An 18,611-nucleotide genomic window follows, 5' to 3' on the forward strand; every position below is an offset into this window, starting at 1 on the left:
TAGCATCTAGCATGATACCTGGTGCATGTCATATGTACTTAATAAATGGATGTCAAATTAAACTGAAATTTAATCTCTCTTCCTCATGACAGCACTTCGGAAACTTGAAGCTAGTTGTCATATTCACCTTTATACTTTCTTCTCTAGGCTTCTCAGTTCTTGCCACCATAGCCTCTTTTGATTACCCATTGAAGTCCTCCAAGGCCTCTTCATGGTATGGAGGTGATCCTGGATTCTCGAAGTCTATGCTGTCAAATCTCAAGCTTTAGCAGATTCTGTCAAGGTAGAAAGGCTTTGAAGACAGGACTGATAGTGGCTTTGTGTGTCTTTTGTCCAAGAAGAATCCTTTGATAGGAGACTCATCGTTACTAGGTTAGGTTGGCCATGAAGTGTTGGACTTTTGGGCCACCATTGTAGAAATGTAAGGAATCATTTTCATTAGCCGGGCTGTATCTTTTCTCTGTGGTATTTGGAGGGCCTCTTTCTTCTCAGGCTGACTTTTCTGTGTGTCTATGTCTTCCTAGGGAAGAGATGCTCCAGTAGAAGTTAGACATCCTTTCTTCTTGAGCAAGAATTTCCTGTCCCTTAGACCAAGAGAAAAATGACTCACTTCAGAGGACAACACTTGATCTACCTCCTGATACTTCTGGCACTTTGGATTGGAGATGGCTGCCAGGCACAAAGGGCAGGTATGAAGTGACTCCATTTCCCTGAGCACATAGAAAATAAAAAAGTGGGCATCTAGTTCATGCAGCAGGTAAAGCACAAGGTCTAGAGTCGGGAAGACCTGAGTTTAAATCCAGCCTTAGATACTTGCTAGCTGTGTGACCCTGAGAAAGTTATTTAACCTCTGTCTCAATTTGATCATCTTTAAAAATAGGAATAATAATAATATTACCTACCTCCCAGGTCTTCTGAGCCTCAATCCAGGGCTCTTTTCACCATACCATGCTATCTTCTCAGCACATCACATCCAACATGTTCAACTGTCAATTCTGTTTTTCTATTACAGCTCAGTTTTGTGTCTGCCAGCAATGCCAAAGGTTTGCCTTTGGAAAGTTCTGAGCTTGTTACTTTAAGCCAATTCTTCTTGAAACCATTTATGCCTCAGTAATTACAATATCTCAGGGTAGGACTGTTTGCCCCCTATCTAAAGTGATGATGAGCCAGGCTAGATTTGTCTGGCTTTGATATTGGGCATAGTCCCACTGTTTAGAATGTCAAAGCTAAAAGATCATTTAGATGATAGCTAGATCAACCTGTAAGCGGAACATGGATTTTCTTAAAACCATTCCTGATAATCATTCAGCCTCCAAAGATAAAGAACTCACAATCTCCCCAAAACAGTTCACTAAACTTTTGGGGCTTCTTTAATGGTATAGGAAGTCTTTCCTTAAAAGCCCACTTCTACATTTCCATTCCCTTCCCGTTAATTGTTCCTAGCAGTACTCTCTGGGGACAAACAAGTCTAATAGCATTTCCACGTGACAGCCCTTCAAGTACTTGGAAAGTAGCTATTTTGTCCTTTTATGTGTTCTCTTTCCCAGGCTAAATATCAACCAGAACCAGGAAGGCATGATCTCCAGTTATCCAACATTATAGCTACTTTCTTCTGGATGGGTTTCACCTTTTCAATTTTTCTTCTAACATTTACAGAGATCACATTACCTTTGTATGATTCCCATTTCATACTGTTGACTCATCCTGAACCAGGGAAGGCAGGAAGTGGTAAAGAAGAAGAAAGGTATTCTAGGCATGGGAGAGCCAGTGCAAATGCACAGTTAGGAGATTGAGTGACCTGTGGCCTCTCACAGCAGCAAGATAGCCAGGATCAATGGAGGACAACCTGAACCTCAAAACATGAACAGGGTCTTAGAGCTTAGAAAGGACCTTGGAGATCTTCAAATTCAACTACATCTTTTTATAGATGGGGAAAATGTTTTTTCCAGGGTCACATATATACCACAATTTACGTAATTACTCCTCTACTATTGGACAGTCAAGTTACAACTAGTTTGGGGCAATTTCAAACAATAGAGCTACCAGATTCTTTTAGAAGATTGCTTTTGCTTTCCATAAAAGTCCCAGGGTATATTCCCATCTTTTGCCAGTCCTTTTTCCACTTTATCCCACTCCCTCATTTAATGGATATAGTTCAGTGGATTCCTCTGTTTTTCAACAATATTATACTAAAAACCTATGTGAATTACCTTGCAACATGTAAATCTTTGTTGTTAGGAGGACCTCTGGCTGAGGCTTCTTTGGCCTCCAGTTATAATTACCCCAAATAAGAAAAACTAAGCACCCCTGAGAACAAAAGAGCAACCTTTTGTGTTAAAGATAAACCTCTTAAGGAATTATCTGAGTCAACACATCTGGGCAAACAGAATCCAAATAAATGAATCCTGCCATGGATGGGCTACCTCCAGGTGGAACAGCTATGCTAAGAAAGGGATTTACTCTAGGTTAAATATGTATCTTAGCATGAATTTTAAAAGCTGCAGGTCGACAGACACTTTTCAAATAATGGTTAGTATTTAATAAAATGTCAAAATCCCTTTGACAAAATGGTATGAAAATTAAAGCAACCCATCACTTAATACAATTAAAAACAATTAAAAGCAAGAAACATAAAGAAAAGGTACACTTCTCGGTTGCTGGCAAAATTGTAAACTAGTATAATGAATTTGAAAGGCTATCTGGTTATACAAATGAAAGTTATAAAAATCACCATATCTTTTGACCTAACGGTTCCAATTTTGGAAATATACCCTGGGAATTTTATGGAAAACAAAAGCAATCTGCTAAAATAATTTTGTAGTAATATTGTTTGAAATTGCCAACAACTAGTTGTAACTTGACTTTCTGACAGTAGAGGAGTAATTATATAAATTGTAGTATATTCATATAGTGAAATACCATAATGAAATTAAAATAAATAAGTATGAAAAATATAAAAGAATATGAAAAATATTCTTATGAAAAGATAAATCCTTAGAAAAGTAGGAGAACATGATATACACTAAATTCAACTGGACAAAGTGAAAGTGAGAATGGACAAAGAATCAATGATGAATGCACAAATAAATGAAAGTGAATGAAAAACAAAGACTCATGTTCTAGGCACTCTGCTAAACACTAGAGATACAAATATAAATAAAGTAAGAACTCAAATTCTTGTCAAGGAGTTTAAATTCTAAAGTGGGAAAATATAATTTAAACAGGAGCTAGAAAATGCTGTGGGGAGGAAGAGAGGAGTACCTGAAGTGTCTGAGAAATGTTCTGATGGCCCAGTTTTGGAATTTTGAAGTGCCAGGCACAGAATTTGAGTTCTAGTGACATTTGATAAGGAGAATGGCAAGAGTTACAGGTGGCTTAGTTTGGAAATGATCAGATAATGGTCAGATAAATGGTTGCCTGTTCTTGGAAAGTAAAGGAAATATCTCATCTATCAAAACTTAGGGATGAAGAGACTTGGAGGGGACCACTTTTCACTGATTGAAATTTATTTACATGTAAATGGCATCAACATACATTTAAGTAGTGACATTATTGTTTAAATTTATAATCATTTTTTAAATGAAAATGAGTTTCCAATGTTTTTTTAAAAGTAAGTTTCCAATGTTCCTTGATTCTAGAATAGTAGCACATAGGATTAGGCATAGAAAGTTACAACATAAAATAGACAAATCAGAGCCATAAGGGACCTTAGAACATAGAGTACTAGACTTATGGATATAGAATGTTAGAAACTTAAAGCAGTGGTATTAAACTCAAATAGAAATAGATCTCTGATAGCTACATATTGACTTAGAAAACTACAAATTAACAATATCTAATGCTGTATTTCATTTTAAAATTTATTTTGCTAAACATTTTTCACTTACATTTTGATCTGGTTCCTACTGGGAATTTTAAGAGCTTCAAATTTGATACCTCTGATGTGAAACACCACAGTCAATTAGAGATTATCAGAGTCTGCAGTTCTTAATCTTGAGAGAGGGAGGGAGGGAGGGAGGGAGAGAGAGAGAGAGAGAGAGAGAGAGAGAGAGAGAGAGAGAGAGAGAGAGAGAGAGAGAGAGAGAGAGAGAGAGAGAGAGAGAGAGAGAAATGTGGACAACTGGAGAAACCTACAGATCCCTTCTCAGAATGTTTTTAAATACATAAAACAAAATAGGATTATAAAGGAAACCAATTATGTTGATGTAGTTACGGAATTTTTTTAAAAAGTTCACAGACCCCAGGTTAAGAAACCCTGTTCTAATTCAGTCCCCTCTGTAGGACTGGAATTTGGTCCAGATTTTGTGAAAAGAGTCATTTTCACGTAAAATCTTTGAAGGTTTTCAGCTGCTGGTACTTGGAAGGTGGAGGCTACAGAAAAGAATGAAACTGGAGCCTCTCAGAGCCCTAGTTTCAAAGTTGTTTTTATTCCAAGGAGAAACAATATTATAATTGTCTTTTATTTAAAGAGTATGTTTAGATAGAGTCCAAGCAAGACCTATTTATTAAGAATTCTGCTCTATAGTAGGGCTTAGGTAGAGTTTCTTCTACTGAGGATGGGAGGAGAGGGAGAAGAAGGAATTCTCTTTATGATATGTCGAAATTGAGGTGCCTACAGGTCGTCCAGATGATGTTGTCTAGTAAGGATCTGGAGATGGAGAACTGGAATTCATGAGAGAGATGAGGGATGGTTATATAGATTTAAGGGTATAGAGACACAAAAAAATAATCATTGGTTTCTGAGAGCCGATGAGATCATCAAGAGAAAGAATATAGGTAGAAGAGAGGAGAGGAGAGGAGAGGAGAGGAGAGGAGAGGAGAGGAGAGGAGAGGAGAGGAGAGGAGAGGAGAGGAGAGGAGAGGAGAGGAGAGGAGAGGAGAGGAGAGGAGAGGAGAGGAGAGGAGAGGAGAACCAGCTTATGAAGTTTCTTAAATACTCATTAAAAGAGTGGGAATTTTAATCACATAGACAAGATGACCACTGATCAGACGTGGTATCATCAGACATGCATTTGGGAGAAAATTTTAGCAGTTGTATAAAGGATAAATTGGAGAGGGGGAGATGGAGAGACTGGAAAAGTAGTTAGGAGGTTATTCTAACAGTCTGGGAGAAAATACTAAGTAGGATCTGAATGAAACCCAAGTCTCCTGTATTGATGTCCATTGCTCTTTGTACCACAAAAAAGACCATTGAGTTAATGAGTAGTCTTCATGGTCTTCTACTTCTAAAATAAGACACTAACCTATACTGGAGCCAGGAGAAAGCCAACTCTTCCAAGCCTATTTGTCCTTACAAATGAATACAGTCGGGGCAGCTAGTGCAGTGGATAGAGCACCAGCCCTGGAGTCAGGAGTACCTGAGTTCAAATCCGACCTCAGATGCTTAACACTTACTAGCTGTGTGACCTTGGGCAAGTCACTTAACCCCAATTGCCTCACTAAAAAAACAAAAAAAACAAAAACAAATGAATACAGTCCCAGACCTGGAGTCAGGAGACAGGGTGGAGTCCTGGCTGGGACATTTATCATAGTATCTAAAATTTGGCAGAGTGCTTAGAGGCTATCTACTTCAAGCGATGCCTGAACAGGAATATAGTCTACAGTTCTTAGGCTCCATTTAAAAGCCCCAGTGATTACGAACTCACTATCATTTGAAAAACACAGTTCAGAAGATTTTCTTTACATCTGTAATCACTGCTCATTATTTTTCCCTCTAGAGCCAACCACAGAAAGTCAGTCATATCTTCCTTCTGGGTATAGGCCTTCTGAAACATGAAGAGAGCTCTCATGTCTGAGATCTTCTCTACCTCATGATATAAACCTTAGTTTCTCAATCATCCAACAAACCTTGTGCCAACTTACCATATGCCAGGCAAAGGAGATATAAACACAAAAATTAAACAATCCCTTCCCCTGAGGAACTTTACAGTCTAGCTGAGGAAACAGTGTAGATCAATAGAATGGATGGGGAGAGGAGAGGAGAGCAGAGGAGAAGAGAGGAGAGGAGAGGAGAAGAGAGGAGAGAGAAACAAATTAGGTACAAGAAAATTTGGGTGGGAAGGCACTGACAGCTGGGGAGATCAGGAAGGGTTTCATGTAATTAGTAGTGCTTCGATTGAGACTTAAAGGAAGCCATGAATTTAAAGGGCAGACATGAGGAAGGATGTATTTCAGGCATAATGGACAGCTAATGGAAAGGCACAGAGATGAGAGTTGGAGAGTTTTTTGTTTCAATAATAGCATTAGATTATTTTGTGTGTGAAGGGGATGTATAAGTTGTTTGGCCTCAAGTTGTGAAAGCCTTGAATGTTAAGCAGAGGAGTTTTGTTTTTGTTTTTGTTTTTTATCTTAAAGATAATAGAGAGCTACTATAGTAGGAGAGTAGGAGTAGGAGTAGGGGAGTGGGGAGTGACATGGTCAGATTTGTGCATTAAGGAAATTTTCTTTGACAAAAGAAGATAGATTGTAGTGGGGAGAGACCTGAAATAGAATGCCCAATTAAGAGTCTGTTGCTGTAGTCCAGGAGAAAGGTGATGAGGGTTTGAACTTGGGTGGTGTTTTTTGTTAGCGGAGAGAAGGGTCTAGAAGCAAGATATGTTGTGGAAGTAGAAACAAGATTTGGCAACTGACTGGCTGTGTGAGTCAAGATACAGTAAGTTGTCAAGGATGACATTGAGGTGGATAACAAGAGTGACTGGAAGGATAGTATGCCTTCAAAATAAATAGGGAAATTTGGAAGATGGGTGGGTTTGTAGAAAATGATAATGAAATTATTTTGGTTGTTTTGACTTTGAGCTTCTTATTTCTTATGGAGTATCTAGTTTGAAATATCCAGTAGGTAGTTGATGCAGACCTATAGTTGGGGCTGGATATATAGATCTGGGAGTCATTAGCATGAATATAATAATTAGCTGCCGATGATGATTTGTGTGTATATGAGGGTGTGTGTGTGTGTGTGTGTGTGTGTGTGTGTGAGAGAGAGAGAGGGGGTGGGGGGAGGGAGGGTCCAGGATAGAGGAGAGAGGCAAGATATGAATGATGACCTAGGAAAGAAGGAATGGTTAAGAAACACAAAAATCTTATATAAAAAATTATTTAATCTCTTTGACCAAATTTACCCCTTTTTGAAAATGGAAATAATAATATTTTATACTACATACCACACGGGATTATCATGAGAAAAATTCTCTGTAAACCTTGAAGTGCCGGTAATTTATTTCATCTGTATGGGGATTGCCTGTGTGGAAATCCGTCTATGAATGCAAATCAGCAACTCACCTTTAACTTACAGTAGTAGATAATTACTGTTATTGTTATAATTTGTGCTTTCTTTTATTTCTACAGGGTGTAAAAATGTCCACTATGATCTAGTATTTATCTTGGATACTTCCTCCAGTGTGGGCAAAGATGACTTTGAGAAGGTCCGACAATGGGTGGCCAACTTGGTAGAGACCTTTGAGATTGGGCCAGATAGGACTCGAGTAGGTGTGGTTCGATACAGTGACCGTACCATCACTGAGTTTGAGCTTGGGAAGTACTGGACTCAAGAAGAAGTCAAAGTGGCTGCCCGGAACATTGATTATCATGGGGGCAACACCAATACTGGTGATGCCCTCCGCTATATTACCACATACAGCTTTTCCAAAGAGGCTGGTGGGAGGCCAAGTGACAGGGTCATTAAGAAGGTGGCTATTCTCTTGACTGATGGAAGGAGTCAAGATATTGTTATGGATGCAGCTACAGCTGCTCACAAAGCTGGAATCAGGATCTTTGCTGTTGGTGTTGGGGAAGCCCTGAAGGAAGAACTGGATGAAATTGCTTCTGAGCCTAAATCAGCTCATGTGTTCCATGTCTCAGATTTCAATGCCATTGACAAGATCCGAGGGAAGTTGAGACGGCGTCTTTGTGAAAGTAAGTAGAACATTTCTTTGCATTCTCTGAGTCTTGTGGAGTATGACTCATTTTGATCTAACTCCCCAGATACCTGTTAAGCTTCTGTTGTATTCAGAGTTCTGTGCTAATTGTTGGGGGGGGGCAGTTGTTGTTTGTCCTTCATTCTTGAAGGAGACTATGGTGTTGAGGTGATGTCATAAAGTGGATTTAAGTGAGGGAGGGTGGTGCAAAGTCTCCAACTGTACTCTCTCTTCCAGGGCCATCTAGATCCAGTGGCAAGACATGTTATCAGCATGACAGGAGATGGCCCCTGATGTTTAAGGCAATTGGGGTTAAGTGACTGGCCCAGGGTCACACAGTTAGTAAATGTCTGAGGTGAGATTTGAACTCAGGTCCTTCCAACTTCAGGACCAGTGCTCTATCCACATCACTACCTAGTCACCCGTTTGGGGATAGAAGGTTTAGGTGAAATATAGTCCCTGCCTTCATGGAGTTTACACTTTAGAAGAGCCATGCCAAGCAAAGAGAGTCAAGTTTTAAATCCTGGCTCAGCTTGTATATGGTTTATATGATCATGGACATATCCCTCTACCTCTATGGACTCAGTTACATTAGCTTAGGCAGAGCATCAACTAGGGCAGGATGAACAGGATTTTGTTCCAACACACCAAAATTTAGAGGGCTCTGACAGTATCAACTTTGTCCCGTTAGGGGACAAAACCTAAACTCCTCCTCTCCCCAGAAGCGGCCAGTCCTTCATCCGCATAGAAATTTTACATGGGAAGCTCCTCCTGAAATATAACACGATTCCTTTGCCCCACAGACAGAAAGCATTTGTCATGATTCTGGAACTAAATAATCTCTAAGGTCTCTTCCAACTCTAAATCATATTAGGAGAAACAGCTGATCGTGATTTTAATGTTCTGTGTGTTTTTTAGTGTTCTGTGTGATGGTTTTCACAGCTTTTTCCTTGAAACTGGTTTTATGATCTCCAGTTTACAAAAAAGGAAACTGAGGCCCAAAGTCAGTAAGTGACCTGCGCATAGTTACACAGCTAGTTAGTAGCAGATCAAGTATTCAGTTTTCTCCTTTACAAAATGTCCCATAAAGATCAAATGAGGTGATATTAAAGTCTGTGAATGACAGGAACTGAAGGTAGCATTAACTAGCTTAAGTTCTGTCAATAGTCTGGAATTCTGAGAGGCAGCTAGGTGGCACAGTGGATAAAGCACCGGCCCTGGATTCAGGAGGACCTGAGTTCAAAAGTGGCCTCAGACACTTGACACTTATTAGCTTTGTGACCCTGGGCAAGTCACTTAGCCCTCATTGCCCCGCAAAAAAAAACCCAAAATAATCTGGAATTCCATGAGACCGATGTAATGGATACAATCCTGGATTTACAGTAAAAAAATCTTAGATTTTAATCCCATCTCTGACATTTACTAGCACCCAGACCCTGAGCAAGTCACTTAACTCTGTCCTAACTTCTTCTTCTTCTTCTTCTTCTTCTTAGTGAGGCAATTGGGGTTAAGTGACTTGCCCAGGGTCACACAGCTAATAAGTGTTAAGTGTCTGAGGCCAGATTTGAACTCAGGTACTCCTGACTCCAAGGCCAGTGCTCTATCCACTGTGCCACCTAGCTGCCCCTGCCCTAACTTCTTCATCAGTAAAATTAGAGGGTTGAACTTGATGACTGCTAAGGTTTCTTCTAGCTTTCAATATGTAATCCAATAATCCCATTAAGGTGCATATAGAAAAATAATATTAGTAATAATTTTAGGATCCGATTCCCACAGAGGACAATTGGGCATTATGCAAATTATGAACCTATAAATTTGTTTTTGGAATTTGTTGCCACTTACTTGTTGCTCAAGTTCCTTCCCCTGACCCAGCCTCAGTTTCTCCATTTATTAAGTGAGGGGTTATATAAGGTGATCTCTGTGAGTCTGTGATGTCAAAGTTTTCTTGTCAGCTGGACTTTAATGTTAGCTTCTGAGTGCTTCTTCAGACTTTTGTGAATTGAGGCTCAGGCAAGATGAGTAATACATCCATTACTCCCAGAGTTTGAGAGCTTGACGTCATCAGCTTTCCACTCAAAGGCCAAGAGGGAATGGTGAGATGGCAATTTCCCTTCAGTTTCTTGGCTCTGGTCTACCAAGGCCTACTCAGCAAACCAGAACTGAGACTGAGGGGGTGAGATGTATGAAGAACATAGTAGAGTCCGGGTTGTAGGCCAGACAGTGGTGTCTAATGTACATTGTCAACTATCATTCATTAAGGCATGAACAGGCTGTGTGGGCACAGATGTGGGGGTGGTTAGATTTGATTCTAAGTATATACTAGACGTGTTTAACCACAGGACAGCTTAGATATGCTAATGACTAATTGGCTCATAGATTCAGTGAATGTCAAAGCTGTAAGGAACCTTAGAACCTAAAATGCCAAAGCTAGAAGGGACTGTCTTTTGTCTACATTATTTATGTTAGAGTGAAGATTACTGAGGCCTGGGCAGCTAAATGGCACCGTGGATAGTACCAAGCCTGGAATCAGGAGGACCTAAGCTCAAATCTAGGCTCAGAAACTTATTAGCTATGTGACCCTGGGCAAGTCATTTAACCCTGTTTGCCCCAGTTTCCTGATCTGTAAAATGAGCTGAAGAAGGAAGTGGCAAATCACTCTAGTATCTTTGCCAAGAAAATTCCAAATGGGGTCATCTAGACTTGGACAGGACTGAAACTCAACAGCAACAAAATTGAAGCCTAGTAACATGAAATGACTTTCCGTGAACAAGAAGATTTGAGTTCAAATATTGGCTCTGCCACTTACTACCTCACTACCTATGTGACTTCAGGCAAGACATTTCCCCTATCTAGTCATTAATTTCCTTATTTATAAACTAATTTATAATAGATGAACCTGAAGATGCTTGAAGCCCTAAAATCCCCATCTCATATGATTCGATCTTACATAATTAGAGGTTTGGAAGTAATAGCAACAAGGCAATCTCTATTTATTGGTAGTTCCAAGTATGATAAGATTTCAGGGACATCAGGAGAACCATGTACTTGAAAGTCTCTCCCTTAATTGACAATGGTCCTGGAGATTTCCATCATTAGTGTTAACTTTGATTAGTCCTCATATATTCAGGGGACCATTTTCAAAATGTATGCATGTTACTTGAGAGTGATAACATTGATCTCAGGCGGGGCAGCTAGGTGGTGCAGTGGATAAAGTACCAGCCCTGGATTCAGGAGGACCTGAGTTCAAATCTGACCTGAGACCCTTGACACTTACTATCTGTATGACCCTGGGCAAGTCACTTAACCCTCATTGCCCCCCCCCCCCAAGTAACAAACATTAATCTCAGGCAAATTAATTAGTATCTGCCCAGGGGAGGAAAGAGCACTAGAGGAAGGAGACCTGAGATAGATAAGGTTTGTTGGGAAGAGGGGAAGGTCTATAGCATGGGCTGCTACCTGAGTAAGAGAGTATTGTATTATCCTAAGAATCTCTCAGCAACCAATGGACATCATGAGGATATCAGGCATCCAAGGGCTGGCCTTGTGAGTAGGAGAGAGCTTGGAGTAATAAAGTTGGCAGTAGACCTTGAAGATGATTACAATTAATTCAATACAGTTCAATAAATATTTACTTTAGAAGCAGTCTGGTATAGCAGGGATAGAGGCCTGGCCTCTGAGGCATAATGTCTTATGTTCAAATCTACTGAACTACCTGTGTGTAACCTCCAGCAAGTCCTTTAACCTGTTCTAGGTAACTCCCCAAGATTGCAAGATTGCAAGATTGCAGGATGGCAATAGTGTTATGGGGTTTTTGCCCTAGGAGTTTCCTTTATCATTAAAATCACAGATCTAGTCTTTATCTCCCTAGATATTTATTTAATGTCCACATACAATGCATTGTAAGGATATTAAGGTACTCACAGGGAACCTAGATGAGGAGAGAAAAGGTATATTTAAGAGATAGCTATAATACAAGGTAGAATGAAATGTGTAAGTGAGAGGTACAAATAAAGCCCTGTGGGGGGTGAGAGGAGGAAGAGATTCCCAAGGTATCAAGGGACCAGAGAAGCACTCATCAAAGTGAAGATATGTTCATTGCAACCTTTTTGAGCAGAACACCTGGAAAGGTGTTATTAAGTAGAAGGATGTCAGTAGTCTATAAAGCATCCAAAGGAGAGTATCCACAATGAGGAATGGCCTGGAGGTCATGCCATCTGAAAATTAACTAAGGAGATGGGTCTGTTTAGTTTAGAGAAGAGAAGATTTGTGGCAGTTGGAAGGGTGTTGGTGGCAGTGTCCAGTGGCACTAAGCCTTTCAGTCACCTGGAAGAGAGATTGGACTTGTTCTTTTTGGCTCCTGAGAACAGAGCCAGATGGAAGGACTTTGGATAGAAGTTGCAAAACGAGAATTATAGACTTGATTAAAAGCAAAATAAAACTTGCTAACAATCAGAGGTAGCCTAACTTGAATGGGCTGCCTCAGGAGATCATGTCTTGACATCAGTCTTCAAGCAAAAGTTGTAGGGCCACTTGTCAAGAATGGTGCAGAATCAGTTCAGTTAATCAGACAGAATTTATTAAGTGCTTACTTAAGTCTAAACTAAAATTCTACCTTCTGTAAGAAGCCCTCCCCAAGCCCCCTTAATGCCAGTGACTTCCCTCTGGTAATTATTCCCTATTTATCTTCTATAGGGTGGGCCAAAAGTCATGAAGGGGTCTAATGTTTTAATAACTTTTTGAAAATTATTTTTTCTTTATTTTTCCCCATTTATGAGATTTTGTTTTTCACATGTAATGTAAATCAATTTCCTATATATACTCTATAAGATTCTATGGTATTGTAAATTTAAAACAAAAAATAAAGAAGTTATTAAATATTTGTGAATTTGGCCCACACTGTATATAGCTTGTTTGCATATATTTGACTGCAAGCAAATTAGATGTTAAGTTCCTTCAGGGTAGGGACTGTTTTTTTCCTCTTTTTGCATGCAGGTGCTCCATAAATGTTGTTGGGTTTTTTTAATTAATTGCTATGTGCCAGGCACTATACTAAGTGCAATGAATACAAATGCTAGAAGGAAAAGTAGTGTCAGCCCACAAGGAGTTATCATGATGAGCAAGACAACACATCAAAGGAAGCTGAAAAGGTGAGGGGTTAGGAGCAGGGAGGGAGATAGTGGTACCCAGTAGAGGGGTGTGAAAATGGTAGAGGAAGTCTGACATAGAGCCTGAAGAGCAGCTGGCCCAGGCACCTCCTTTACTGGAGGTTCTGGGAGGAGCCAGAAGGGACCAAAGGTAAAGCTAATGTGTGAATTCCAGGGTAGGAATGAAGGGCTGGGGCCTGGTAGAAGAAGTCCAGAGGGCATCCTGATAAGGAATAAGAGAGGTATGGGTTGAACTTGATGGTCTTAGAAACTTCTTTAGAGACTGAGGAGAAACAAAGTTCAGAAAAGGCCTAGTCACCGTCCTCATGGGACTAAAAAGTCTAATGAAACAAGACTGTGAAAGGCATTGAATGCCAGGAAAAGTAGTGTGTACATTATCCTCTGACTGTGTGATGAATCTCTCTCTCTCTCTTTTTTTTTATGTACAATCCACAAGTGCTCTCTCTCTCTATCTTTTTTAGTCTGTGTTCAATCAATATCAGTTCTTTCTCTGGGAGTGGATGGTATGCTTCATTTAATGATGAAGACAATCTTGTCTTGGATCATTGTATTGCTAAGAGCAGTTAAGTCATTCACAATTGTTCATAGAACAATACTGCTGTCACTTGTGCACAATGTCCTCCCAGTTCTGCTCTATATGTCAGTTCATATGAGTCTTTCCAGGTTTTTCTGGAATCATCCTGCTTCTCATTTCTTATAGCACAATAATATTCCATTACAATCATATAGCACAGCTTCTTTAGTCATTCCCCAAATGATGGACATTCCCTTGATTTCCAATTTTTAGCCACCACAAAGAGTTGCTATAAATATTTTTGTACAATTTTCCCCCTTTTTTCTTTTTCACAATCACTATTTTTAACTGTTTCCCTCCCTTTTATTCCTTCCCAATGATATTTACTCTATTACCTATCTTCTTTCACCCTATCCCTCTTTAAAAAGGACTTACTTGTGACTGTCCACTCCCCCAATCTGCCCTCCATTCTTTTGACCCTCCCTCTTTATCCCCTTCCCCTCCTATTTTCAAGTATGGTTAGATAGATTACTCCACCCAATTGAGTGGGTATGTTATTCCCTCCTTGAGCCAATTCTGATAAGTGTTAGGCTCATTTACTGCCCAGTTTTTTTTTTGTTTGTTTGTTTTGTTTTTTGTTTTTGTTTTTTTTTGCAGGGCAATGGGGGTTAAGTGACTTGCCCAGGGTCACACAGCTAGTAAGTGTCTGAGGCTGGATTTGAACTCAGGTACTCCTGAATCCAGGGCCGGTGCTTTATCCACTGCGCCACCTAGCCGCCCCCAACTGCCCAGTTTAAATAAATTACTCCACCCAGTTGGGGGTGTGTTAATCTCTCCTTGAGACAACTCTGATGAGATTAAGGTCTTTGAGCCTATTCTGATGAGTGTAAAGTTTATTTACTGTCCTGCTCCTTCCCCATCTCTTCTCCCACTCCATAAATCCTTTCCTCTTTCTTTCATGTGGGATTTTACCTCTCCTCTTCTCTCTCCCCCAGTGCATTCTTCTCACTCTTCAATTTTACCCTAAAGATGTCATCATGGGACAGCTAGGTGACACAGTGGACAAAGCATCCACCCTGGACCCAGGAGGACCCCAATCCCAATCTGGACTCAGTCACAAGGCACTCACCCACTGCATGACCCCAGGCATGTCACCTAACTCCAACTTGTTATGGTTCTCTAGGGTCTTGGATTTGAAAGTCAAATTTTCCATTCAGTTCAGGCCTTTTCATCATGAATACCTGAAAGTCCTCTTTTTCACTGAAGTCTCATTTTTTCCTCTGAAAGATTATAACCAGTTTTGCTGGATACATGATTCTTGGTTGTAATCTCAATTCCTTTGCCCTCTGGAATATCATATTCCGTGCCTTCGGATACTTTAATATAGAAGCTATTAGGTCTTTTGCTATCCTGACCGGGGCTCCACAGTACTTGAATTCTTTCTTTTTGGAAGGCTGCAATATTTTCTGCTTGACCTGGGAACTCTGGAATTTGTCTATAATATTTCTGGGACTTTTCCTTTTGGGATCTCTTACAGGAGATGAACAGTGGATTCTTTCAATTTCTATTTTATTTTCTGCTTCTAGAATATCAGGGCAATTTTCCCTAACAATTTCTTGGAAGATGATATCCGAGTTCTTTCCTTGATCATGGTTTTTAGGTAGACCAATAATTTTCAAATTATCTCTCCTGGATCTATTTTCTGGTTCAGCAGTTTTTCCAAGGAGATATTTCACATTGCCCTCTATTTTAAAAATTATTTGGATTTGCTTTATTGTGTCTTGGTTTCTCATAAAGTCACTAGCTTCCATTTGTTCAATGCCTAATTCTTGGGCAATTATTTTCATCAGAGAGGTTTTCTATTTCCTTTTCCAATTGGCTTTTCAAGGTGTTTACTTTTTTTCTCATGTCTTTCCTGAATCATCCTCATTTCTCTTTCCATTTTTTCCTCTACCTCTCTTTAACTTCAAAGTCCTTTTTGAGAACCTCTATGGTCTGAGAGCAATTCGTATTTTTCTTGGAAGCTTTAGATATAGGGGCACTGATGTTGCCATCTTCCTCTGAGGGTGCACTTCGATCTTCCTTGTCACTAAAGAAACTTTATATGGTCCTCACCTTTCTCTGTCTGCTCATTTTGCCTTTCTTTTACTTGACTTTTACGTCTTTAAAATGAGGCACTGTTTCCAGACTGCACTGTCCCAAGGTTCAGGGGGTCCCAGGTGGTGTGATTTAAGGAGGGGGAGGTTCTTCACTTGCCTGGCCTGTTCCCTGGTCCATAGATAACCCTAGGCCAACTTGCTAATCAACCAGACAGTAAAACTTTGTGTGCTGTGGGTGTCAGCTTTGATCAGCCTGTGCCCTTACCCCACCTGGGCCACTGCAACTCAAGCCTACCTCCTGGTTCCCAATAGGGGTGAAAAACCCAAGTTTCACCTCAGCACCAGCAGAGACCCCTGTAATCTCCCCCCTGTTAAGGGCTCACCCCTCTCACCAGACTATGAGCTTAGTTCCGTACAACACTGACACTGCAGCTGATTCAGAGGCTCTGAAGGTTGCTTTCTTTGTTGAGGCCTTCCTGGGACTGGATCTGTGTCACTGTGACTGTGGGGTGGGGCTCCACTCTTGTCTCAGCACAGCAACTCCCTTCTTCCAACCTTCCAAGCCATCCTTGTTTGGAAAATGATATCAGCATGTTCTTCTGTGGATTTTGCGGCTCCAGGAATTGTCCTGTGGCATTATTTGTAGGTTTTTTAGAGCAATTGTGTCATGAGTTCAAGAGCTCACTGCCTTTCTTTCATCATCTTTGAATCTCTTTTGCAATCTCCCCGAAACATGACCATCCAGCCTCCTCTGAACAAGCATAGCATTTACTCTCTGAGCCACTTGTTTTCTGCTTTCTTCGTCTGCTGCTTTATAGCATCTCTTGCATGGTTTCCATCTTGACACTTCATCTGTACATGTATTTTCTGACCAACTAGGCTGTGAACCCTTTAAAGACAGCTCTTAGTTCTCGTACTTCCTTGAATTCCCATGAAGATTGTCTAGGTAACATTCGGTTATAACAGAACAGACTGGCAGACCTGGCATAGGTACCTGTATTATGGGAATTTTTGATTTCCTATTATCCCTCCTGTATCTTTTGGTTAATATTAACCTCACCTGACTGATACCTGTCCCATTGGATGTAAAAAGTTACTTAGATAAGAATTTCTCAAACAAGAAGCCTGAGGAAGAATCTCAACTGTTTCTTAATCCTTGGTGACATGTAAATCCTCCTCCTTAATCAGCCTATTTATGAATCCCTTGGATGTAATTTAACCTGTAACCTGACTTAGTTTTCCTATAGAGTTTATTTGATGAAGTTTTTTTCCATAGGGGATGCATGAAATTATGATGGTTGAACAAAGTTTGTTCAACTTTTAAGAATTCAAAAGAAGTATAGGATTATGAATCTATCTTCTCTTTAACATTTATGGCCTAAGGAATGTACAAGATTGTAAAATGTAAAAATTATTTTTCTGTCACTCTGACATAAATTTGCCTATAGGAAGCCTTGTCAGAATCCCCATGAGGGTTCATCTTTTTTTGGAGGCTAGTACCTATGCTTGAGCTTAATAATAAAACCTAGTTTTTTTAATCTCCATAATTTCTACATTGTGGTAAATATATATTAGTCAACAGTTACCTACCATACAACCTTAGAGTGGAGAAAACACACAGGAAGGATATGTGGCTGGCTCTGTCTTTTTTTTCCCTAAAATTATTTTCCCTATCTGTTTTCTAGACCAGACACTGAGGTAGCGGGGATCTTTTGTTTTGTTAGAGAGAGCATGTTATTTTGAACAAAGAGATAATTTGAAGCCAGGAAACCTGTCTTGATACTCTAAGAGCTATGTGACTCTAGAAAAGTCATTTAATTTTTCTGGACCTAAGTTTCTTCTTTTGTTGCCATATCAGAGATCATTAAATCCATAATTTGTTGATGTGAGACTAAAACCCATCTGTAACTTCTCAGCTAGGTCTTACAGAGTCATCTGAGACTCAGTTAAGGTTAAGTGACTTTACCCATGCTCATGTAATGAGTATAAGAGGCAGAATTTGAACTCAGGTCCTCCTGACTCCAGGTCTAGCACTTTGTCTACTACACCTTTTTCAGATCAGAGATACAATTCCAATTAACTTGAAATCAGGAAGGCCTGAGTTCAAATCCTGTCTCAGATGACTATAGGGATATGACCCTAAGCAAGTCACTTCACTTTTGACTTCCTCAGTTTCCTCATATGTAAAGTGGATATAATAATAGCACTTACATCTCCGGTATGTTGTTAAGATCAAATGAGATAATATTTCTAAAGTACTTTGTAAAACTATCATCCCCATCTATAAGAGAATGGTACAACTTTTGCTGTCTCCTTGTACAATCTCCTAGGGTTGTTTTGGAGAAGCCACTTTGTAACCCTCTAAGGGCTATAGAAATGACACTTGTTAATACTGAAGGTTTCTCCCCTTTGTTTTGAAAAACAGAACTTGTAGATGCCCTATGCCTGATTCCAATGGCAACTCCATGTAATGATATTTTCTTTGCTCTCTCCTTGGGAGCACCTTGTCCTTTCTCCCATCAATTTAAATGAATTTATCCAGTGATAAATTCTGCAGACTGACAGAGCTTGGGAGAAGAGTTGTCCCTTGGAGCCAATTCAGATTTGCTTCTCTGTGAATACAATGCCCCATGGGTTTTAAGGATTAAGGATAAGTGCCTCTTAGGCCTTGGTTGCTATTGAATTAGGCCCACCTGTAGACTGTCTTGTGGTGGTATGAACATTCCCATAGTTTATCATTATGTTAAAAATAAAATCTCTGGTATGCAGACTTTCCCAGCAGCTGACAACACCCTGCTCCTTCTGACTTGAGGATGTTCATTGGCTGCTTGAGGTACCCTTCCCCCTACTGCATATCTGTGGAGGGTTCCCATGTCATTATGCCTTTTTAGCTATTGACCTCTCAGTTCAGGGTTTTTTT

General features: G+C 39.9%; 1 protein-coding gene across 1 annotated transcript in view; it reads left to right on the top strand.

The window, feature by feature from the left end:
• Window positions 1-601: 601 nt before the first annotated feature.
• Window positions 602-18,611, top strand: part of COL22A1 (collagen type XXII alpha 1 chain) — a 567,886-nt gene continuing 549,876 nt past the window's right edge. Inside the window, 2 exon segments of the mRNA XM_043991519.1 lie at window positions 602-689; window positions 7,345-7,911. Coding sequence (XP_043847454.1) covers window positions 602-689; window positions 7,345-7,911 — 655 coding nt within the window.

Source organism: Dromiciops gliroides, chromosome 1 (assembly GCF_019393635.1).
Source record: "Dromiciops gliroides isolate mDroGli1 chromosome 1, mDroGli1.pri, whole genome shotgun sequence".
NCBI lineage: Eukaryota > Metazoa > Chordata > Mammalia > Microbiotheria > Microbiotheriidae > Dromiciops > Dromiciops gliroides.